Source organism: Pristis pectinata, chromosome 20 (assembly GCF_009764475.1).
Source record: "Pristis pectinata isolate sPriPec2 chromosome 20, sPriPec2.1.pri, whole genome shotgun sequence".
Classification (NCBI taxonomy): domain Eukaryota; kingdom Metazoa; phylum Chordata; class Chondrichthyes; order Rhinopristiformes; family Pristidae; genus Pristis; species Pristis pectinata.
The window spans coordinates 34915224-34940875 of NC_067424.1; the positions used below are offsets into that span (position 1 = coordinate 34915224).

The 25652-nt window shown below is 44.7% G+C and overlaps 1 protein-coding gene across 3 annotated transcripts in view; it reads right to left on the reverse strand.

Moving 5' to 3' along the window:
* The window catches only part of LOC127580979 (BTB/POZ domain-containing protein KCTD20-like), a 60620-nt gene that overhangs the window by 12787 nt on the left and 22181 nt on the right, over nucleotides 1-25652 (reverse strand). For 2 of the 3 annotated variants that reach the window (XM_052035011.1, XM_052035010.1), the window contains exons 3-5: nucleotides 10866-11056; nucleotides 2254-2572; nucleotides 1228-1330 (exon numbers count right to left, since the gene is read on the reverse strand). In XM_052035011.1, coding sequence (XP_051890971.1) covers nucleotides 1228-1330; nucleotides 2254-2572; nucleotides 10866-11056 — 613 coding nt within the window. Of the gene's footprint in view, nucleotides 1-1227; nucleotides 1331-2253; nucleotides 2573-10865; nucleotides 11057-24072; nucleotides 24126-25652 lie in introns of those variants that run through there. The other variant, XM_052035012.1, reaches the window with a different exon arrangement.

A 25652-nucleotide genomic window follows, 5' to 3' on the forward strand; every position in this document is an offset into this window, starting at 1 on the left:
TTGGCGCCAATTCACAATGTGACTTCACTAAGGGGAATGACATAATGTGCCCCAGTTTGTATCAACTTCCCCAGTCAATGTATATTGTGTCACTTCCCCAGTCTGAGAGAATTTACAGTGTCTATCTCTCCCAGTCTGTAAGAATGCACAATGTGTTATTTCTCCATTCCATGCATAATGGGGCAAATCTCCCAGGCCATTGTCGGGTCCTTCTGGTGTTCAGCCATTGGAAGCAAAGCGTGTTCTGGAATTACGCAGACATACCGAAGCCCAAAATGGACAGAGTGCCAGATGCTGCTGCATCTGTCCTTAAGCACTGCAACTAGTCTCCACGTAGTGTCCAGTGATGGAGCTGTCTTGCCAGGATTCCCCAGTATCATGCTGGTAGATCCTCTGTCTGACCCTACACCAGATTCCATTCACTTCCATGGGCACTCCCAGTCTTTCGCAAGTTAACTTTTTCCATTAACAACGAACAATCTGCTGGAGGAACTCAGCGGGTCGAGCAGCATCTATGGGAGGAAAGGAATTGTTGACATTTCAGGTCGAAACCCTGCATCAGTCCTGATACAGTGTTTCGACCCAAAACGTCGACAATTCCTTTCCTCCCACAGATGCTGCCCGACCCGCTGAGTTCTTCCAGCATACTTATGTTGTTCCAGATTCCAGTATCTGCAGTCTCTTGTGTCTCCATTAACTTTTTCATTGGTTTTCTTAAATTACTTCTAAATTTTTAATGTGCTAAATTATTTTATTGAACTTTTACATTTTACTCAATTCATCACTTCTAACTTTAATAGTTTTTGAAGGTTTCTGGTGTTCAGGGATATGTGAAAAACAAAATTATTTCACACCTTTGACACCAGAAGTTCTCCGCTCCCAGTTCTGTCTCCTGTGAAAACCTCTCAGATGTACTGGAATTGGAGTCTCAGCAGTACATCAACTGAAGTCCAGGTGTCGCTGAGACCTCAGTTCCTGACTCCAGGGTGCAGGGGTCTTGTCGGACTGTCTGTATCGTGACCAGGGAATACACATGTGAGCGGGCTCTGTGCGTAGCTATGGACTATTCTAAATGCACAACTTTCCAGATCTGTTTCCCTGTACCTCAGTCCCTTCTGTAAGCCTACACTTCTCACACAGGTTTCATACTGTGGTTAGAGTGGATTGGGGTAGATGTTGTGAACCTTTAGGGGAACTAAACAGAAGTGCCACGAAGAGGGAACTCACCAGGACTGCGCGGAAGATGGTGGAAGTGATGCCTTCAGCAATCTCGTACTCGCCCTTCTCGTTTGGCTGTACAACGTTATGTTCTCGTGCTGAGGTGAACATTCTGAAAAGGAAAGGGGCAAGGCCATCAGAGCGAGCATCAGACTGCTCCCATACTCCCTACACAGGAGGGCAGGAGGTACAGAAGCCTGAAGTCCCACCCCACCAGGCTCAGGAACAGCTACTTTCCTACATCCATCAGGTTCTTGAACCAAGCCGCCCAACCCCAACCCTACCTCAGCAACACAACACTACGGACCACCTCTTGTGTATAATTTGTATTCTGTGTGTTGTCTGTACCTATGTGCCTGTGATGCCGTTGCAAGCTAGTTTTTCATTGTAATGTACCTCACCGTACTTGTGTACATGACTATATACTTGACTTGACCTGACTGAGGCACCTACTCCAGCCCCTGGGCCAATGTTGGTATCCAACAGTGCTCCTGCTTACCCAATGCTGATTAAAGTTGCTCTTCTCTCTCTCCCTGCCCCTGGTTCACCTCTACCCTCAACCAGATCCCCTGAGAGCTTCAGGTCTGTACATTATAACACAGTCCAGGATCGAACTGGGACATTCTGGGTCAGCACAAACCGGGATTGTTCAGATCAGCTCGGACCTGGATCTGAACAGCTCAGGCAGATCAAAATTGAAGCAGGAACCCTGTGCTGCTTGAAAAATTAAGCCATTAAACCACTGCCTTTCTATTGCCAAAGGCCTGAAGGCCATAGACCAAGTAAATGAGATTAGTATGGATGGGTATTTGATGGTCGGCATATACGTGGTGGCTGAAGGACCTGTTTCTGTGCTGCACAGCTCTAGGGACAACTGGTAGTGATCAATAAATGCAGCTGAAGGCAGGAGCTCTGGTGGAACGCACACAAAAAGTGCCAGAGGAACTCAGCAGGTCAGGCAGCATGTATGGAGAAGAATAAACAGCTGACCCTTCATCAGGAGCTCTGGTGGAATGCACAGAGATGAGCACCTACCGTCCCAGCATGGTGTCAGGGTGTGCGGCAAAGATGACAGGGTCGACCACGAACCGTGTGTTGTCAACAATCAGTACCACCCGCTCACAGGCCTTCCAGGACTTGCAGCTGCCTTTGGCCCGGATGTCCGCCACGGATCTTTTATTCTGACCCGTGTTTTGCCCCACATGGGGAATAGCCCATCCGTCCTTGGGCCACAAGATGGAGGCTGGCTCGAAACTGGAAGGGCTGAGGTCGTCCTGCGAACCACAGACGGGTGAGGTGACACCTTTACATGGCTGTGGGCTTGAGGTCTGAGGGAGTCGCCCCGGGTCAGGATCTGGAGATGGTGAGAGAGAAAGAGAGAGAGATGCTGGTTTTATCTGATGGTGCTTCTCAAACACAGAGTGCAAGGTGGCTGGAGGCTGGTGACTGGGGTGGTTGGAGGTACCAGCCAGATGATTCATCTGCACTGATGACCACTGATCACCGATCACCCAGCACACTTGGGACTTCGGTGATGGGGGACTGACACATTTTCCAGACTATTGGATGTTATTCCTATTGAAACGTCAACAGCCTTAATTCACTTATTACACAGTATCATAAATTTTCCAGTGAATACAGTAGGTTAAAAGGGAAATCAGGGATGGGGGCCCCAGGGAGTGGGGGAGGGAGGGTGGGGAACATTACCTGATGCTGAACCACTGGGTTTTCCGAATGATCGGATAGTAGATCCTTGGGACCTTTGTACTTCCTGTCCCTCAGACAGTAGCAAACCCAACCTTCTGGCACCATCACTGGCAGTTTCCAGAGTCCCCCCATGCCCAAACACTGTGGCAGAGGAACTCTCAGCAGCACTTGGTTACCCTACCAGAGACCAGGTGAAGCAAACCAGGCAAAAGTATCTGGAGTTACCCCTACACCAGTGAAGAGATAATAGGCAGGAATATCTGGAATCAGCCAGATATCTGTGGATGTGCAGAGTTACCACAACGCCAAACCCTGTGACAACAGGTGACAGTCTCCAGAGTGGCCCAGTGACAAAGGTGACAAGCCGAGTTACTCCAACCCTGGAGCTAGTGACAGAGCAACATGCACGAGTATCCAGATTGATCCCAAACACGGAGACTGGATAACAAGCAAAAGTATCCACTGTTATCCCTTTCTTGGACCATGTGATGGGACATGTGGGAGCCCCTGGAGTTTCCCCAACACTGGACCTGGTGACAGGATAGCCTGTGGGAGTATCTGGTGCTGGGCCAATCTTGGAGATGGGATAACAGCCAGGAATATCTGGTGTTATCCCACCCTGGATACCTGGCATAACACACAGGAGTATTTGGAGTTATCCTAGCACTGGAGATGGGACAACATGTGGGCGTATCTAGTGTTATCCTCAGCTGGCCAAGCCATCAATGGGATAACAGTCCAAACTACCGACACTACTTTGGGTGTGCGTCTTCGCCGATGGTACTTGGCTTTAAAGGGAAAGGAGAGGGAGGAATAGGTTCTTGTCCTTGACTCGTCTTCTGCTTCAGGGAGAGGACCGTGGTCAACAGAAGACGAACAGCCCTAGTCACTGGTGGCAAGGTCGTAGCAGAAAGTGAATCCAGGAGAAGGGCACAGTAGCTACTCCTCTTATATCTCCCGTTTCTAACTTGTGTGAAGCAGAATCATTCAGCTTTCGCTGTCAGTAGCGTTTACCTTCACTTCAGCTCAGAGAGTGGCCAGCGTCCACTTGCCAGTCATTACCCAGTGACCTTCTCATCGTCACTCGCTGGCCGGGAGGAATTTCCCCATCTCTTCATCAGCAGGTGACCTCCACCAGCATTGATCCAGGCTCAGAGATTTCGGACCGAGTGAGAGGGAGGAGGCTTCCAGCTAAGTGAGACTCCAAGGAGGAACGAGAACCCTGACTCAAGTGTGGGGCTTAGATGGGGCTGGGGATCAAAGCCAGATCAAGCGAGTTGATCCAGCCCAAATTAAACTCATGCTCACTCCCGCACATGAAAAGCACCAGGACTAAGGTGCACGATCTCTCGACAATGTGCCTTTTCCTGTGGATGGTCACAATATACCCTCTGGGTTCTATTGCCACTGTCTGAAATCAATGACTGATGAAAGTAACCATCTGTGGATAAAATAGAGATACAAGAGACTGCAGATGCTGGAATCTGAAGCAAAAAACTAAATGCTGGAAGAACTCAGCGGGTCAGGCAGCATCTGTGGAGCGCAATGGACCCTTGTCCAGTCCAGATGAAGGGTCTCAACCTGAAATGTCAACTGTCCATTTCTCTCCACATATAAAACATAGACTCAGGTAGTCACGGCACAAAGAGAGGCAGCAGGGATAATATTTCATTAAGTCTAATAATTTCAAATTATTCTAGACCTGTATAAACTGGACAGGTTGCATCTGAACAGACTTGGATCAAAATCCCACAGGGAGGTGTGGTGGTACAGTTGGGTAAGGTTCCGATAGCTTGGCTGGGGATGGGAACCTGAGCTTTAAGTCAAAGGTTCAAAGGGAAGAGAAGTAAATCCAGCAACGGAAGATATACATTGGTGAGGCTGCACTTGGAGTACTGTGTACAGTTTTGGTCACCATATTATAGGAAAGATGTCATTAAGAGAGAAAGAGTGCAAGGAAGATTTACGAGAACGTTGCCAGGACTTGAGGGACTGGGTTATTGGGAGGATTGGACAGGCCAGGACTTTTTTTCCTTGGAACAGAGGCTGAGGGGTGACCTTATAGGAGGTTTATAAAATCATGAGGAGCTTAGATAAGGTGAATGCAGTGACTAAGGTCTTTTTCCCAGGGTAGGGGAGTCTAAAACTAGAGGGTAAAGGTTTAGGGTGAGAGGGGAAAGATTTAAAAGAGATCTGAGGGGCAACTTCTTCATGCAGAGGTGCATACGTGGAACGAGCTGCCAGAGGAAGTGGTAGAGGCAGGTACAATGACAACTTCTAGAAGACATTTGGACAGGTACATGGGTAGGAAAGGTTAAGAGGGATATGGGCCAAATGCAGGCAAATGGGACTAGCTTTTATGGGCATCTTGGTTGGCATGGACGAGTTGGGCCAAATGGCCTTTATCTGTGCTGTATGACTCTGACATTTAGTGAGTGTGGAAAGCAGAAGAAAGAAAGACTAGAAAACAGGCAACAAACATACTTGGCAGTGTACAATGGCAGTGTATAAATAAAGCAGAAAACACTCCGTGAATAAAGACGACGAGCTGAGGGCACAGTTAGAGACTGAGATATGATGTAGTTAATCCTCAGGGAGGCTTGGAGGACAGGATCGGCAGCACAACATCCCTAAGTGAATAAAGTTTTGAAGTGGAAGAGAGAAGAGAATAAATATAAAGTGAGGGGCTATAATATTGGTTAAAGACATGTTTACAGCTGAATAGAGCTATAGTGTACGGGAAGGATCAACATTGAGACTGAATCAGCTAAGGTATGAATGGAAAAGGAGCAACCACACACCTGGGAGGGCAAAACAGGCTTCCAAACAGTCAGCGGTAGAGAAGTGCAAGCATTTGGGCAAAATTCTGATAAGTAAAAAGACAGGAATCGCATAGAACAGCAACATTTCTGATAATGAGACAGATTCGGTGCAAAGAGTATAGATGGAACGGAAGCAGTGGGAGCAATGCAGCAATATGAAATGCAGCCACAGAGGCGGCCTGGGAAACAGAACGGAGAGGCGGAGTGAAGCAGGGCACCAGGGTTCGAGGCCAGGAGACCGACTCGAAACACAAGCAGAAATGCAAAGCGCAATATCACAATCAGACCAGAGGAGGTCAGCAGAACCAAAGGGAACGAGGATAAGTCTGTATGGAGGGACAATAAAGATCTAAAATCAAGCAACATCAACAGCACGCTGCCAGATCAGTGTCCAACTAGCGACATCTTGTTGGATGGCAAGGGAAAGTCAATTTCAAACTAGGACAAGAATTTAAATGTAAATTAAAATATAAAGGGATATTACATTGCTGGTTTAATAGGGTTTTTGAGGTCAAACAGAGAGAAGAATCAAAAGGAGTGCGTCTGTTTAAACCATTTAAACTTGTTCTTTTCTTTAAAACCAAGTATTTAAAATATAACTCTGAAACACTGCTTAAATTGTGAACAAATTTGAACTACCAGAGTGTCAAGTAGTTCAGGGAGAGTGCAGGAAATTGGTGTTGAGCACTAAATTAGATCAGCCGTGATCTGCTTGAATAGTGGAATAGCTGTTTCTTATGTTCTTCTGTTTAAAAAGAGGGTGCTCAACAGTTGTAAACAAATGAGTAACAAATGTATTTGTAAAGGAAATAAAGAAATACAGGTTTTCTTAGATAATGAATTGGCTGCTATTTCCTTCAGTTCCTGTGACATGTGGGTACAGCCCTGGGGAGTGTTGTAGAATAAAAGACCTAAGTGTACAGGTACATGGCTCCCTGAAAATGGCATCACAGGTAGACAGGGTGGTGAAGACGACTTTTGGCACGTTGGCCTTCGTCAGTCAGGGCAATGAGTATAAAGGTTGGGAGGTTCTGTTGCAGTTGTACAGGATGCTGGTGAGGCCGCACTTGGAGTACTGTGTACAGTTTTGGTCGTCCTGCTATAGGAAAGACATGGTTAAACTGGAAAGAGTGCAGGAAAGATTTACAAGGATGTTCCCAGGACTTGAGGGCCTGAGCTATAGGGAGAGGTTGGACAGGCGAGGACTTTATTCCTTGGAGCGTAGAAGATTCAGAAATGACCTTATAGAAGTGTGTAAAATCATGAGGGCATAGATAGGGTGAAAACACTCAATCTTCTTCCCAGGATTAGGGAATCAAGAATTGGAGGGCATCAGTTTAAGGTGAGAGGGGAAAGATTTTATAGGAACTTGAAGGGCAACTTTTGTTTTTAAACAGAGGGTGGTGTGTATATGGAATGAGCTCCCAGAGAGAGTGGTTGAGGCAGGTACAATAACAACTTTTAAAAGACATTTAGACAGGTACATGGATGGGAAAGGTTCAGAAGGATATGGGCCAAACAGGGGCAAATGGGACTTGCTTGGATGGGCACCTTGGTTGGCATGGGCCTATTTTGATGCTGTATAACTCAAATCTTGGGATGCTGCAAATGAAGAAGTTCCTCTACCTGGCTGATCAAGTTCAATATCAACATTTCCAAATTTGAGGGGTAGCTGGAGCCATTGAGGAGCAGAAGGAAGGTTGAAGGTTTCTTGGACTGTATGTTCCAGAAGGTGGTCACTCTGCAGTCGAGGTGTGTTCACGAATATCCAGGGACTGTGCACACTCAGAACGGTACTCAGCAAAATCTTATGCATTTTACTTAGATCGCCTCTCATTCTTTTAAACTCCAATCAGTCTAGGGCCAACCTGCTCAACCTTTCTTCATATGTCAGCCCTTTCACCCCAAGAACCAACCTGGTGAACCTCCTCTGCACTGACTCCAAAACATCATTCCTTAAATACAGAGATCAAAAATGTATGCAGTACTCCATGTGAGGTCTCTATCAGTACCCTGCGAAATTCTATCAAAGCTTCCTCTCTTTTATACATCATACCTCTTGCAATAAAGACTAACATCCCATTAGTGTTCATAATTACTGCTGTACCTGTTTGCCTACTTTTTGTGTTTAATGTACATGGACCCCCAGCTACCTTTGTTCAGTAACAATTTGTAGTCTGACCCTGTTTAACTAATATTTTTCTTTCTCATTCTTTCTTCCAAAGTGGATATCCAAACAGATTTCTCAGTGATAAATTCATAAATCCACATTGACTTTGCCAAATCCTATTCTCAGTTTTGAAGTGCCGTGTTACCACTTCTTTAAAAACAGATATAGCAATGACAGGCTCACTGCTCTATAAGCTCCCTGTTTCCTCTCTCTCTCCTTTCTTCAATAACGTGGTCACATTTGCTATATTCCAATCTGTGGGAACTGTTCTGTACTCCGGGGAATTTTGGAAGATGACAAACAATCCATTCTCTGCAAAGTTACTTCTTTCAAGAGCATGGGATGCAGGTCATCATATCCTGGGGATTTATTGGTGGTCAGTCCTATTTATTTCTCCTTTTTTAAACTAGTTTAAATGCCATTTTCTTTTAGCACCTCATTGACCTGTTCTCACTGATGTCAGCCATATGATAGTTGTACAGGAGGAAGGGGGTAATTACAGGGCTTCGAGGGATAACGTTAAAGCATAATTCAGAAAGGCATGGATTAATCAAAGGCAGTCACCATGAATTTGTTAACAGGAATCAGGCCCGATTAATGAACAATTTTTTTCTGATAAGGCAAAGGATCTTATCGAGCTCTTTGACAGGATGGCATGTTAGAAGACGAAAAGGCTGTGTGACTGAAGGGAAAGTGACAAGTTGGATCCAAAATTTGAGCAATTGCCAAAAGGTGTTCTTTGATGGGAAGGCTGCTTCCTGAGTGGTGGTCTCAGCACTCCATCCCTTGCTTTTTGTGATGTTTCAATGAGATAGGCTTGAATGTAGGCACAGTGATTAAGAGGTTTTCAGATAAAACAAATTATTTGTCTGACTGATAAGGAAAAAGCTGTGGAGTGCGGGAAGATATCAATGGTCAAGCAGGCAGAAAAGTGGCAAATGAAATTCAAACCAGAAAAGGGTGGAATATTGCACTGGAGGATAAACAAGGTTGAATTTTTTGTGGAGGTAACAAAATGTATTGATGAAGGCAATGCAGTAGATGTGGTTTACACAGACTTCAGTAAGGCCTTTGACAAGGTTCCACATGGGAGATTGGTCCAAAAGGTTAGGGCCCATGGGATCCAGGGCAAGTTGGCAAACTGGATCCAAAATTGGCTTGGCAATGGGAGACAGGGGGTGACGGTAGGGGGCTTTTTTGTGAATGGATGCCTGTGGCTAGTGGTGTCTCACAGCGATCAGTGCTGGGACCCTTTCTGTTGGTAATATACACGAATAATTTGGATGCGAGTGTAGGAGGCATGATCAGCAAGTTCGCAGATGACACTCAGATTGGTGGAGCTGTTGACAGTGTGGAGGGTAGTCATAGGCTACAGGGTGATATCGATGTGTCAGTGAAATGGCAGATGGAGCTTAATCCTGAAAAATGTGAGGTGATGCATTTTGGGAGTACTAATGAGGCTAAGACGTACACCATGAATGGCAAGGTCCTAGGGTGTACTGAGCAAGAGGATACCTTGGTGTGCAAGTCTAAACATCCTTGAAGATGGCAGATAACATGGTTAAAAGGCATTTGGGATGTTAGCCTTCATTAGTCAGGGCATTGAATACAAGAGCAGGGAAGTCATGCTCCAACTTTATAAAACGTTGTTCAGACCTCACCTGGAGTACTGCATGCAGTCTGGTCACCACACTATAGGAAGGATGTGATGGTGCTGGAGAAGATGATGCAGAAGAGAATCGCCAGGATCTAGCCTGGGATGGAGCATCTCAATTTAAGAGGAGAAACCAGAGAGGCTAGGTCTGTTTATCTTGGAGTGGGGGAGGTTAAGCAGGGACGTGATTCAGGTATATAAAGTTATGAGGGGTATAGATAGGGGGGATTGCAGGAAACTTTTCCACTTATTAGAGGTGAAAAAAAAAAGTGGTAAGAGACTTAGAGGAGATCTGAGGGGGACCTTTTTCACCCCGAGAGTGGCGAGTACCTGGAATCCACTGGGTGTCCACTGGTCGGCATGGATGTGATGGGCCGAATGGCCTGTTTCCCTGCTGTATAACTCTGTGACTCTAAGGTAAACAAGGCAAGCAGACACACAATAAATGGCAGTGTGGTGAGAAGAGGAGAGGAGCAAAGACAACCAAGGATCTCAAGACAGGCAGATAACTTCCTTCTATTAGATGAGGCTCAGAATGCAAGCTGAAGGAGGTAATGATGCAACAGTGTATAACACTAGCCAGAGAGCTGCATATGGTTCTGGTCATCATATTACAGGACGGCTGTGATAGAGCAAGAAAGCACACAGCAATTAATGAGGATGGTGATGGTACTGGAGAATTTTAGCAAAGAGGGTAGATTTATTGGCCAAGTTATTTGGAACAAAATTGGCTGACAAGAAATTTAACAACTCCATAAAACTGAGATAGGTCTAGATAGGGTCAACAGGAAGGAACAATGCCAGAGGGTACATATTGAAATGAGTTGGTAGAAGGGTTAGAGTGTTGGGACTCTGGAATCCACTGACAGAAGGAAATGTAAAACCCTCAAGATGTTTTAAAAGTACTTAGGGGTGCACTTGAAATGCCATGCCTGACAAGTTTACAGAACAAAGGCTGGAAAGTTGGGCAGTTCTCTTTTCATCAGCATGAACATTGGCTGAAAGGTCTCCTTCCATGCCGTAAATTTTGAGGATTCTGTGAACATCAAGGCAGCTTCCCCTGCTACCTTGGCCACCACTGATCGCTCAAGCACTGATTATCACTTTGTTGTTTGGAGAGTCTCACTCTGTGCAGATTGGTGGCCACTTTTCCCCACCCACATCACAACAGTGACACACTTAAAGGTACTTCATTGTGTTAGAGAGCATTGAGAGGTACTGAGTGCTTCCTAAATGCAAGTCAACCCTTTTCTAATTGCTGAAAAGCTGATAAAAGTGTTGTCGATCCACCCACCTGGAGTCCGCTGCCTGACAGAAGGGGCTGTGTGGCGGAGGCAAGGGAGGAGATTGCCTTCTTCCCTTTGGTCGGGGCCTTGGTTGATCTGCTGTGAAGGATACGAACTCTTGTCGGCCACTGCCACAGTTCCATGAAGACTCATCCTAGGACTCCGCACGACTGGCTGCCTCCGCAAGCGTGTCAGGGACCTGCAGGTGGAAGGGGGAGGGAGCCAGGAATTATTCACAGCACACACTCTGGGGTTTCCTACTGCATCAAGGCGAGCGTTTTGAAGTTAGCAGGATAATGTTACTTCAGTGAGTGCCAGCTGGTGCCCTGGCCACCGAGCCACGGTATAAAAAGGCAAATACTACAGTCCTTTTGGGCTCCAACATCAGTATTCTGCACTGTGCACACGTTGGAAGTGCCGTCTCCTTGCTTTTGACCAACCAATGGGCCCAGTGGTACCAATAACCCATCAATACATTAAAGAGAATTTGGGTTGTTACAGGTGTACCTGACTAATGTGGGTAAAAATCATCATGGGGTCCATTGCAAACTGAAAGCAATGACGGGAATTATTATATTGAAAGCAATGACACAAAAGCCACAATGCACGAAGAACGGGCAGGTTTACTGGTCAACTACAGTTAGTATGCCGGCAGCAACACTAGCGAGCCCTGTTTTCTGTAATCAACAGCTGTTGGAAGTGCAGTTCAAAGAATAAATATTGAACAGTCCCTACTCGACATCCGCCAAGAACAAAGACAGCACTCTGCATTGTTACCAACCTGTCACAGGTGGACCCATGACGGTGCTGGTGGGATTAATCACCACTCAGTCCTTTGTAGGGGCAATGTCCCCTCTTCACATTGAGAGCACCATAATGTGCAGAAATATCTTAATTCTAAAGGACATTGGCTCAGAACAGATCTAGCAGTTCAAAACTGAGCATCAGGGACCATCATCGTTGTACCCCATCAGATCCAATATCTCATTAAGGGGTGCAGGTGGGTGGCCAAGAAGTATTGGTATTGGTTTATTATTGTCACTTGTACCAAGGTACAGTGAAAAATTTGTCTTACAAACCGATCTTACAGGTCAATTTATTACACAGTGCAGTTACATTGAGTTAGTACAGAGTGCATTGATGTAGTACAGGTAAAAACAATAACAGTACAGAGTAAAGTGTCACAGCTATAGAGAAAGTGCAGTGCAATAAGGTGCAAGGTCACAACAAGGTAGATCGTGAGATCAGAGTCCATCTCATTGTATAAAGGAACCGTTCAATAGTCTTATCACAGTGGGGTAGAAGCTGTCCTTAAGTCTGGTGGTACGTGCCCTCAGGCTCCTGTATCTTCTACCCAATGGAAGAGGAGAGAAGAGAGAATGTCCCGGGTGGGTGGGGTCTTTGATTATGTTGGCTGCTTCACCAAGACAACGAGAGGTAAAGACAGAGTCCAAGGAGGAGAGGCTGGTGTTTGTGATGCGCTGGGCTGTGTCCACAACTCTCTGCAGCTTCTTGCGGTCCTGGGCAGAGCAGTTGCTGTACCAAGCCGTGATACATCCAGATAGGATGCTTTCTATGGTGCATCGGTAAAAGCTGGTGAGAGTCAAAGGGGACAAACCAAATTTCTTTAGCCTCTTGAGAAAGTAGAGGCGCTGGTGAGCTTTCTTGGCTGTGGCATCTACGTGATTTGACCAGTGGTGGGGGGGGAGAGAGAAGGGAGACAGATGAAACACTCCAAAACACTTGAGCCCTGTGCTCCATATAATCTTTTTGTATGGTTCAGGTCAGTCTGTGCTGCCTGGTTTTGACATTGGAAGTCTATTACAATTTGACTTTTATAGAGTCCCAGAGATACAGCAGATAATTCTGCATAAAAAAAAGCATTCCATTAAGTTTCCTCACAACTTCATCAAGGCAAGATGCTGCTTTAAATATCTTGTGAAATTGAGTTTCTAAATCCCTCTGCAGTGCCACATCATCCAGTCAAGTCCCTATCTGTATAATTACCACTCTGGTTAGCCAAACTGTGCCACTTCACATTTAACGACATTGATTTTCCATCTGCTTTTTCTTTTAAAGAAAACCTCCTTCTCCTATCTTCTCCACTTATCTTTGCACATTCCTTTGGCCCCAAGAATTATTTGCTATTTGACATTTGTTTGACATTGTAAGTTTGAACTGTGTTCTTTAATCCAACAGCCAAAAGAGTAACATTTATGTTAAGCAGAAGTGAGTCGAAAACAGAGCTAATCACATCCTCAACTTCTATTCATACTCCTCTGCTTCCCCTCTTCTGCAAATCCAATTTTGCAAATCCAATGTGCTGCCCTTTTCCTAATTCTATACCCATTAATGCTCACCTGCGTGATAGTGAGGCAAAGGACTTCTGCAAGTCCACGTCCCCGGGTCAGCTCTGTTTTCCTTCTGATCACTTCTTCGAGAACACATCCATTCTTAATGCATCTTCCTGGGCTTCTGCTAGTTCTGCCCAAATCTCTCAGGAGCCTTGGATCTATCCCATCAATTTCTGGCAACTTTTCTTGAAAGCCTTCCTTTTATTGTATCTATTAACTTACTTTTAACCAATTTAGTAGTTTACTAATCACTGGATATTTTCCTCCTTTGTAAATACAGTTAACCAGTCTGTCCCCGGGTAACAAATGGGTCCTGTTTTTACAGACATCCTCAAGTCAATTTTGTCCGTTAAGTCGGAAAATACACAAAGAACAATCGATATGGTAACCATACCTCCACAGTATTGATGACATCAAAAGCACATAAAACTGATTAAAAAGAACATTTACTAAAAGTGGGGAGAGGGAAGAAACTAGTTCTGCCATTCACATGAACAAACATATGTACGTATGTCAGACTTTTGAATTTAATAATATTATGGGAGCTTGAACGTATGTAGGGATGCTATAACCCAGGGATGGCCCGTATATACAATATACACAGAAGTTCCTGTTTATTCTCTCAGCAATCCCGCATGGTCTTTAACTCTTTACTAATGTATAGGATACTACTGGTTACACCTATATAGTCTTTGGTTCAGTGCAATGATGGAACGACTATTCAATGCTGCTCACTGTCAAAGATACAAAGAAATTTGATTTAACCCTCAATTCCCCATGATGCTCAACACTCTCCAGGATGTGCTGCAGTTTAACTTTGTTTGTCTTCCTTTGTGTTCCTAGCCAAACTTATCTCTGTAGAATATCAAAGATCACTGAAGATATCAGGTTATGTTGCAGCTCTGGTTAGACCACACTTAGAGTACTGCGTTCAGTTCTGGTCACCTCATTATAGGAAGGATGTGGAAGCTTTGAGAGGGTGCAGAGGAGATTTACCAGGATGCTGCCTGGATTAGAGAACATGTCTTATGAGGAAAGGTTGAGCAAACTAGGGCTTTCTCTTCGGAGCGACGCAGGATGAGAGGCGACTTGACAGAGGTGTATAAGATTATGAGGGGAATAGATAGAGTAGACAGCCAGCACCTCTTCCCCAGGGCGGCAATGGCCAATACCAGAGGACATCAGTTTAAGGACAGAGGAGGAAAATTTAGGGGAGATGTCAGGGTAGGTTTTGTTTCTTTTCTATACAGAGAGTGGCGAGTGCCTGGAAAGCACTGCTGGGGCTGGTGGTAGAGGCTGAAACAATAAGGACATTTAAGAGACTCTCAGATAGGCACATGAATGTAAGAAAAATGGAGGGTTATGGGCTGTGTAGGAAGGAAGGGTTAGATTGATCATGGAGTAGGTTTATATAGGTTGGCACAACATCATGGGTCGATAGGCCTGTACTGTGCTATAATGTTCTATATAACCCCGTTTGGCATGGTGCTGTGGCTTTGACGAAGCAGTGAAGGGGATAAGTAGCTTCAACATGTCCAGTGTAGGGACAGGTCTCTTGGGCCCCACTGTACAACAATCAGGCACCACTGACGAAAAGCGCTTGCGAAAGAATCCATGTGGCATCTAAAGATAGCCAGCACTAATGAATGCCTTTTGGCTGGCACCTCCATCCTTCCCATTCACTCCTTCCCTCCTGCATTCTGTGCTGCGATCAGTCCTTCGTCCTCTCCTCCCTTTCGTTTTCTTTCTACATCTTAAAACATTTTCAGCTCGAATTCATGCCAATTGTGATTCAAGGTAATGGAGATGAAATATTAATTGCTTATCTCTCTGACAAAGCTGTCTGACCTGAGAATTTCCAGCATTTATCACAGGCTCTTAAGTATAATTTGCCTGATGGTCATGGATGATAGTTGAAGGAGTTGAAACCTTCACACTCAGTGGAAATACATTGAAGTGGGTTTCCTCCACTGGCTACAATCAATCTCTAATGAGATTGAGGAGAGCCATTTTTCCAGAGAAGGTTCAAAACCATGGCACTTCCCCAAGCAACATAAAATAACCTATAGCACTACAGAAACTAGTGCTAGGAGATCATCTTAACATTGGTCCACCGTCAGTCTCTCACCCACCATATCAACATAATCAGCGCATTCACTTTCTTAGGCGTCTGAGAAGATTCGGCTTGTCCACGAGGATTCTCTCAAACTTCTACAGATGCGCTACGGAAAGTACTCCGACATGTTGCATCTCAGCCTGGTATGGCAACTGCTCTGTTCTTGACTGACTGAACCTGCAGAGATTGGTAAACACTGCCCAGTCCGTCACAAGCTTGTCACTTCCTTCCATTTGGTCCGTCTCCATGGTGCGTTGCATCATGAAGGCTAGTAGTATTGTCAAGAATGCCTGCCACCCTGGTCTTTACCTTTTGTCTCTTCTGGGAGAAGATACAGGAGATTGAAGGCCCAGACATGCAGACTTAACAGCCTCTTCCTCACTGCTTTCAGACTCCTGAACCAATCACCTCTTTCACATCCCCTTCCCGGTGGTGCTGCCACGTTCTTGGACTCTTAACTCCAACTCTCTCGGTTATTCTGGTATCATCATTTTAGTAATATTTTGCACTACCATGTATACTGTGAGCTTCAGGTGAACAAGGAATTTCATTACAACCTGCTGTATATGACAATAAACTAATCTAATATAAAGCGTGCACTTGATATTTAACCTTATTCATTGTTCAAGATTTGTCACAGTTGGATTCCACTTGAAGTTCACTGGCTGTGAAGCACTTTGAGCTGTCCTGACTATCATGTTTGCCTTACCCTGCACATCCTTCTTTCCTGTATTGGACAAAATGGATTCAAGCTGGGAGACAGCTGCTGCCCACAAAGTGCCAATCCAAACTCAAAGCCACTTCCATCCACAAGTATAATGCCTCCATTACAGCACTATAGTCAAGTCCCACGAGGTGCTTGTTGGGCTCCCTTGGGATTATAATTAACGATAAACGACTCAATCTTTGCTGAAAATAGATTTAAAAGTGTCAATTAGGACTATGCTTCAATTGTTAAAAATAAACTCCACGTCAATGGTGGATATTCATACGGAAAAAGAAAACGTTACTTGCAAGCAAGAGCATAGCTCAGAACACAGCCAGTTCCCTAACCAGTTAGTACCCTGATCAACTAGCCTAACATTAAGAGTGGGGGTTGGACAAAACATGGGGAACACAGTACAGTCATAGAAGACATACAGAGCAAGAAGAGGTTTGAAGGGGACAGGAGGGGAGGATTTGAACCTGCTCAAAATGTGACATTAATCAGACTGCAATAGCGTTCCCACATGTAATGCATGGTTATCACTGCAAACTGTGTCAAATAGTCGCCTACTCTCAAAATATGAGACTAGATTAAATAAACAGAAGGATTAAAAAAAAACATTGGTGCGAATTTCAATGAATTCTACGAATACAGTGATCTGGGTATGGAATGAAGACCCTAAGGTTATTTCAAACACAGTTCTCTGGTTGGATGGATCTGCGTAGGTTGAAGGCCTTCCGGACCTGTGCATTGTGAAATGCACTGCCTTGTATTGATAGTATGCTGACTGTGAGAGTCTCTGGGCTCCTATTAGGACACCTCCCAGTGTAGGTGTGGCTGACACTCAATCCATCATTAATTATTGATGCCACAGAGTACGTGAGAAATCAGAGTTGCCTGGAAGAGAACAGCAGTTCGCCATTCACATTGAAAGATCCCACCAGCACCAACAAGATGAGCAAACCTGTCCACTGCACCCAGAAAAAGATCCATCTCCAGGACAATAACACTCCATTTCCCTCTACAACATCCGGCCCTGGAAAGTGAGCCACACCAAGTCAACGGAAGCTCTGCCCAAGTTGATCCACAACCTTTCACTCTCACATTTCCACCGATGGGACTTTTTAGTACTTACAATGAAAGGGAGGGGGAAGGGTGGAAGGCAGAAAGGGGAAAAGCATATAGGGAGGGTACGAGAGCACGAATGCAGGGACGAAAAGTTGAGAAGTTTTTACTAATTAATTTACAGATGTGGACATCACCAGCAATGCTAGCATACACTGTCCATCACTAACTGCCCCTGAATTGAGAAAGCAACTAAGTGTAACTGCACTGGTGGATCCAGAGACACAAAAAGACCTCTCTCTTCTTGGGCAACACACAACATGCTGCAGGAACTCAGGTCAGGCAGCATCTGCGGAGGGAAATGGACAGTCAACATTTCGGGTCGAGACCTTTCATCTGGACTGGAAAGAGAGTAGATAGCTAGTATAAAAAGGTTGGGGGGAGAGAAGGGGTTGAGCAAGAGCTGGCAGGTGATAGGTGGATCCCAGTGAGGGGGTGTGATAGGCAGAAGAGGATTCACTTCTTGGGATTGAGTTAGAGTTGTACAGCACAGAAACAGGCTCTTCGGCCCATCAAGTCCATGCTGACCTTTTTGCCCATCTACATGATCCCATTTGGCTCTGACGTTTGATGACGAGTTGCTTCCATTCCGGCTCCAAGTTGAACATTGAGGCTAGTGTGGGAACGTCAGATTTTGCCACAGATGGGGTGGGAGGTGCCTGGCAGGTGGGTAGTTTGGAGGGCAATCCCCTCCTTCCGCTGTTTACAGGCAGGAGTGGCCAGCTCAGACAACAAGACAACAGATACACCTCCTTCTGGAAGGACAGTTTGGAAGAAGGTTATCATGTTCATGGAGCTGGCTTGTCCGTCAATAACGTGCTCATCCGGTGCCCGAGCAGCTCTCCCTGAGGCCTCATGGCCTTCCAAGTTCACTCGGACGTAGGACCCTGACCCACAACTGATACTCTTGGCGACTTCAGCACCAGAGGGGCAAAAATGCAATCCTCTGCATTAATAGAACCAGTTCTGGAGCAGGAAGGATTCAGTCAAGGTAGGCGAGAGTACATGAATAGAGCTGGGGCCAACGCCTTTGCTGGAGTGTTAACCAGTGCAGGGAGATGGTCACCAGGGTGCAACATTTGACAAGAGGAACCAGGAACACAATGTACTGGGGGAAGATACAATTCAGAAATAGGAGCACGCATTGCCACCTTCTCAAGGATGATTAAGAAAGGGCAATAAATGCTGGTCTTGCCAGTGTCATATCCCAGGTATGACTGAAAACAAAATCAGAAAGCACAAGAAAAAATGTATCACTAATGCTGTCTCTGCAAAATGCTGCCCATTCACTGGAAGAATAAGCAAATCAACATCAACATACATCCTCAGGCCAACTTCCCAAACACCGAGGCTCTGACTACACCCACTCATCTAGGTTGGGCGGGTGACACGGTTCGCATGCCTGACACCAGATTCCCGAAGCAGACACTTTATTCCGAGCTCTGTCGTGGGACGAGATCACCAGGTGGACAGAATAAAAATAAAGGGAGTGCTCAAGGTTTCCTCGAAGGAGTGCAACATCAACTCCTGGGAACCTCTGGCCCATGACTGCTCAAAGTGCAGGAGCAGCATTTGGGATTGTATCGAGAACCTCAAGACCATGCACTGGGAGCACGTGGAAACCCTACATAATAAATGGACAACCACCTCACAAACTAGCCATCTGCCCACCCCCGGTAGCTACCTGCTGACCATCTCGGTAGAGTCTGCTGTTCTCATCAGTCACTTTTGCAAGACTGCAGTGAAAGCAAGTCAAGTTGAGTGACTTAGATGAAAGAAAATAGCGTGTTAATGAAATATATTGCTTTCAGATTTAGATTAAGTTTCTCCACAAATAAGAGCCTCAAGTTACAGGAGCCCCTTGCTTAGAGAGCGGGCTATAGATGAGGATTGTGGCTGATCTGTGTTTACTTAAGCCTGGAGCTGGAGGTTTACACTGGGATTAACAATGTGATAAAAGCAGGGGATTTTTAACCTGCTGCTTTCATGGACACCATTCCAACATTTGTAATGAGCAACTGTTTTCACGTCAGATACTGGTCACAACGAGCATATTCAGAGTTAAAATAAAACCAGAACATTCTAGAAATAGTCAGCATCTATGGAGACAGGATTAAAAAGAAATTAAAGAAAGAGCAGCCATACGGACTTAAGCCTGCTTTAATAATTTCATATCTGATCTCATTTTGGCCTCAATTCCATTTTCCATAACCTTTAGTCTAAACTCTGCCTTAGTCTTGCAATTAACCAATGACTTAGTTTCCACTGTCCTCTGAAGTGGATTCACGACCCTCAAGAAATTTCACTTCATCTCAGTCCTACATGGGTGTACCCTTACTCTGAAAACAAGTCTCTAGATTCCTTCATGAGGGGAAATCATCCTCTCAGCATCTAACCTGTCACAAGCTCCTCAGAATTTTGTTTTTATTGTTCTAAAGTCCAGTGAGTTATATTCCCAATCCTCTTTACACTGTCTCCAATGCAAGTATATCCCCCTTTTAAATAAGAGGGCCAAACCTGTAGTTTTTCCTGATGGAAGTCATTGATTGACCTGAAATGTTAACCGTTTTCCTTCACAGATTGTGCCCAACATACTGAATATTTCCTGTACTCTGTTTTAATTTCAGGTTTCTGACATCCACAGAATTTTGCGATGCCGAGTCATTTTAAGCAAGCTGACCTGCTGGCTACAGCAGATTGATCACCACCAGGGAGCACAAGGATCCACTTGGATCAGCCCACTCACAACTTCTGTTTGTGACTGGAAGGAGGACATATCATTGATGACATCTAAAACTCTGGCCTTATCATCTCTCACACCAAATACCATGAAAAAAAATCTTGTGTTGAACAAAATAGAGCAAAAAAATTGAACTTTGTGGTCAGGTTGTAAATGTGACCTGCCATTCTGCTCAGTTACACTCCTCCACTTGGCTGAAATAGCCTGTGTTCCAGCTCTTCTCCCCTCGAGTCAGGGTTCATTCCACTCACTTGCTTCACTCTAAACTGCTGTCATAGAGCTATACAGCACAGAAGCAGGCCCTTCAGCCCAACTCATCCATGCCGACCAAATTACCTAACTGAGTAACTCCCATTTGCCGGCGCTAGGTGTCTCTAAACCTCTCCTATCCAGGTTACTGTCTAAATGCCTTTTAAATATTGTAATTGTACCCGCTTCTACCATTTCCTTTGGCAGCTCATTCTATACGCTTGCCACTCTATATGAAGACATTGCCTCTCAGGTCCCTTTTAAATCTTTCCCCTCTCACTTTAAACCTTTTAACCCTTTACCCTGGGGAAATGACTTTGGCTATTCACCTTATCAATGCCCCTCATGATTTTATAAACCTCTATAAGGTCACCCCTCAGCCTCCCACACTCCTAACCTATCCAGCCTCTCTTTATAACCTTATGTCTCATGCATTCAGTTGACAGCATGCAAGTCAACACTCAACACTCTGCAAGATAAATACAAAACCTTGCGCACTATTTATCCATCAACCTACATCAGTTAAACAAGTCAAGTAGTCATTTATTTCTTTTCTATTTCTGGGAGTTTGTTATCTGCAGGAAGCACAACAAGGCCTTGTTCAACAGCATGACCAAGACCTCCATTACACTGAATGTTAGGGCCTCAGGGGCACAGGAACACTGCAGTCTCCAACTTTCCCAACTTGGAAAGAATCACTACTCCATCACTAACGCTGGTCAAAATCATTGAACTCCCAACCTAACTGTTATTCAAAAATGCTCACCATTTTCTCCAGTGAGCTAGGGATTGCAATTAACACCAACCATGCCAGCAATGGTCATACTCTTCACAGAACCGTTGTTCAGTTGCTGGTACCATGTTCCTTACAGCAATGACCACAATTCAAAAATTACTTCACTGGCTTTGAAGCACCTTGAGACAGTAAAAGTGAGTCGGCCCTTTTTAAACATCACTGAGCAACCGTGGAAGACAAACAGGAAGCATAACACAGCACCTTAACTCCTCCAGGAGATTCAGGGCCAAATCATGCAAAATCTAAAATGAAGCCACCCTGTTGTTAGTAGGAGACATAAAAAACGGCAGATGCTGGAATCTGGAGCAACAAACAATCTGCTGGGGGAATCTGCTGCTGCAAGTACACCTGCATTCCTCATTCTTCAATCAACAACCCTATAAGAGCATTACAAACCTTGGCTTCTTGAAAAACAATTGTAGACGGGCAGCATTCTGGGGTGTCATAGGATGTGGCTTACATTCAGTCCTTGTTATCCACTGACGTACTCTCTCTGAATCTACGTACTCACGAGGTTGGCCAGGCCTCATCTTGAATGTTTTTTGAACAAATATACATCTACATACATAGAGGAACCAATCATTGTCTGTATAAATACTGTGATCAGTGTCCAGACTACTTAAGTCGAGTAGCTCTCTGCTGTACACTGTTGAATTAGAAAGCTGTCTTTGCTTTCACACCTGCACCTAGTGGTGCCAAGACTGACCTCAGCTTTTAAGGATTGATCCATTCAATGGGACTCGTTTGTTAGCTAATACCATTGTTTCAGCTACTCAAAGGTTTTAATGTTTATTAACACGTATTACTATTTTTTAGACCATTAAGTGCATGTTTGTGTTTTGGAGTTGTAGTGGGTACAAAGGAAAGGACTTTAGTGGTATCTACGTTTTTTTGTCCTCTGCAGGAAGTCTGCACCCTTGCCTGTTGAGAATAACAAGGACCTAGTGTCGTGGTTTGTGATCGCAAATGCTTTCTTTATTCAGTCTGGCATAAGCTACAAATTGGCTAAACCCTTTTCAAGTGACAGCATCCACAAGCAGCCACAAAGTGGGTGGAGGTGCATGGATTCCAACTGCTGACTCACTCTGAAACTGGCATGTAACTCTACGGGAACTGTAGGGACCTCGTTAGCAGTGGGTTTTTTTTTAGGTGGGGAGAAGAAAATGTGAATGAGATGCACTGAGACCAGAATCTTGGACTTGGAGATAATTATGAAAGACAGCCAGCTTTCAGATCCTTGGGCCTGTGCCCATGGTCCCTTTATCAACTGCACTCTCCTGTGATGGGTTAGATCATTTAATACTTGAGATGGGTGTGGGGACTCTGTATTGCTTCACACAGTTTCTTATACAAGTATTTGACTACTAACTGGAAAAAATTGTCACCAAGCTGGATGCGGAGAGAGCCAGTCACAAACTCATCCTGGAAACATGCCTGGAACCCACCCCTTTCATCACAACCACTCCTGGTCTAGTTCTATTTTCCTGAAGGAGGTGGTACTTACTGGGGTACACCACCACAAGACCAGCAACTTTCCAGCATCTCACCCTTGGTGTGTCTGTCTAGATAGCAAGTGTTGGTGAACTGTTCCACTCTGGGGTGCCACAGTCGATTGTGATCCCAGTATTTATAAGTTTATGCAGGACAGTGATCAGATATAGAAACACTGATCTCCCTTTTCTGTAATGCAGGGATTGCTGGGGAGTGATCAGAAGGAACCCAGGTTGATACATACTCTCTAACACAAGGGTCACAGGATGTAATCAGGAGCAAGAACCCAGGCTGATCACCCCCACGGTCTAGTGATCTCTTACAGGCAATCAGCACTAAGATACAAATTTGGTAAATCATAGTCAGAGAGTCATGCAGCATGGAAAACAGGTCCTTCAGCCCACCGAGTCCAGATAAACCATCAAACACCCACTTGCAATAATCCCATTTTTATTCTTCCCACGTTTTACCACTCAATCACACATTAGGGGCAATTTATAGTGGCCAATTAATAGACCCAAGCTGCACACCTTTGGGTTGTGTGAAGACACTGGAGTACATCCATGTGATAACAGGGAGAACATTTAAACTCCAGGCAGACAACACAGGAGGTCAGGACCGAACATGGGGCTGCTGGAACTGCAAGGCAGCAGCTCTACTAGCTGTGCGATCCCAGAAGGAATGGCCCGCAGGGTGATGGAGGCATACTCATCTCTCTGCTGGGGTGACATCAGCAGCCCGAACTTGCAGCATTCAAGGACCTGCGCGTGTCCCCTCATCCCTCCCTTGATATTTGGGTGGTTCCCTGTCATACACTTTCCAGATATTGTCACTCCAATCAGTCTGCAACTCCCTGTCATTCTTATCATTTATGTGGTGAGACTACTCCATCAGGAGGTTTGGAGTCAAAACAGTATGAATAAAGCCAACTCAAAAAATATTCCAGGGGCAAAATGCCCTACAAATAACAAAACGACAATAATCACAGATGGAAAAGGAAGAAAATTGAATAGAATTTCTTTTTTCATACAGCTTGGAGAGCATTCAGCCCATTGATTGAATGCCAGCTCAGTGCAATCCCAACAACCTCTTCCTCCACTTAATTCCCTGCAACCTATTTTCTCTCATATGCCCACCAACTTCATCTTGATTCTTGGAATTACAGCTCATGATTATTCTTCAAAGGAGTATCGACACACAGTTCAGACTTGTCACTCTTTGCCAAGCCTGTATTTTTAATCTGAATTCAGCACTGACATAAAATCACTTAGACTTTATAGTAGAGAAACAGTTTGAATGAACTGTGCTGCTGTTACTGTTCCACACAAAACTGCCTTCTACATCCCATCTCAGCTACACAGCTTGCTTCTCCTTTTCCTTCAAATAGCTAAAGAGCCTTTTATCCTCAAAACAGCACATGTGGGCACAGAATTTACATTGTAGTTCAAGGTTAGAAAAAACCCCACTTGTCCGTTTCAATCTCTTATTTATTGTTAACAGATACATTTGCATTTTCTGACCATTAACTGGCAAGGCAAATCTCCTCAATCAGGGCAACCAGTAAAACAAAGCATTCCACTTGCCAGTCCTCAGAGAAAACCCAAATCCAGTCCAGGTCCAAGCTCAGCTCTCACTTACTGCTGTTTCATGACCCTGCGAAATTCACCTTCCATCAAGGAACCAGGACAGAAAAAGGCCAAGTCATGAATGATCTCCAGTATTTGAAATCTGCTCAATTAACATGATCCCCGCCCTCACTGCATGGGACTCAGCAGGGGCGGGTGCCTTTAAGTGTCAAAGTAAGAGTCCACAGTGCAGTTCAGTGTGCTGCAGTGCATACAGACACACATTGACTTAAAGAGACACTTCAACATTCAAATACACAAGCTTACAGACAAATACACAAATTCTCTCTCAAACATAAATATGGCTGCAGAGGGTTGTAGACTCAGCCAGCTCCGCACAACCCTCCCCACCATTGAGGACATCTTCAAAAGGCAGTACCTCAAGAAGGCAGCACCTCAAGAAGGCAGCATCCATCATTAAAGACACTCACCATCCGGGACATGCCCTTTTCTCATTACTATCATCGGTAAGGAGGTACAGGAGCCTGAAGAACATTTTAGGAACAGCTTCTTCCCCTCTGCCATCAGATTTCTGAACGGTCCATGAACACTACCTCATTATTCCTCTTTTGCACTATTATTTACTTTTTTGTAACTTATAGTAATATTTATGTCTCGCACTGTACTGCTGCCACAAAACAAATTTCACGACATACGTCAGTGATAATAAACCTGATTCTGATACACTTAAACCTGCTCAAATTTACACACACACCTGACTCAATGTCTCTCACACACACAAACATGTGCAACCTCAAAATCGTTAGACAGAAACTCAGATATAAATATACAGTCTGCCTACAGTTGTCAATGTGGGGACAAAATAAGATTGCTGCTTCTCTTCCTCTCCATTTCTCCTTCTCTCTCAATATCCCAAAGTCAAACACTTTAGAATCAGTTCCAGACTCCATCTTTTCAGATCAGCAAAATTATACTTATGGAAGGACATCCTACACTGAATTTCTTTGGGGTGGCCATTTAAATGCAGGACTGTTGGCAAGCCCCAAGTCCAGTGAAACCCTCAATCACAGGTATGTTGAAAGATTTACAGATACACACACACTGGGCAAATGTATTTTATTTAGTCATAAGTACTCATTTAAAAAAAAGACAAATTCACAAGTTACACATCTACACAATGGGCTCACTGCAGTATGGACGTGAAGTATTAACATCTTGTACTGCCTTACATTCGTCAAAAGATTGAGACTAGTTCCCTGTACTGCAAGAAATCCAAATTTATTAAAACCCTTTGTATAGGATCACTCATCCTATCAACAGGGTGAAAAGCTAAATAAATGGTATTTCAGGAGTGGGGAAGATGGAAAGATGGAAAGATTTTGAGATGGGCAAACTTGTGGTCAAAACAGCAGGAAGCTTTTGAATGCATGGGGGGTAGGAGAGTTAAGGGAGAAGCCAAAACTATGAAGGCCATTATAAAATGGTGGATAAATGAATGTGGAGGGACCGTGTGTGGCAGTGGAAGGAAGATTGGGGGTACCTAAAGCTGGGACGATTGTTTTCCAGCCTGTCTCTTCTAGAGTCAGTATCAGAGAGGTGATACATGTTGGTAGAGAGAATGAGAGACAATAA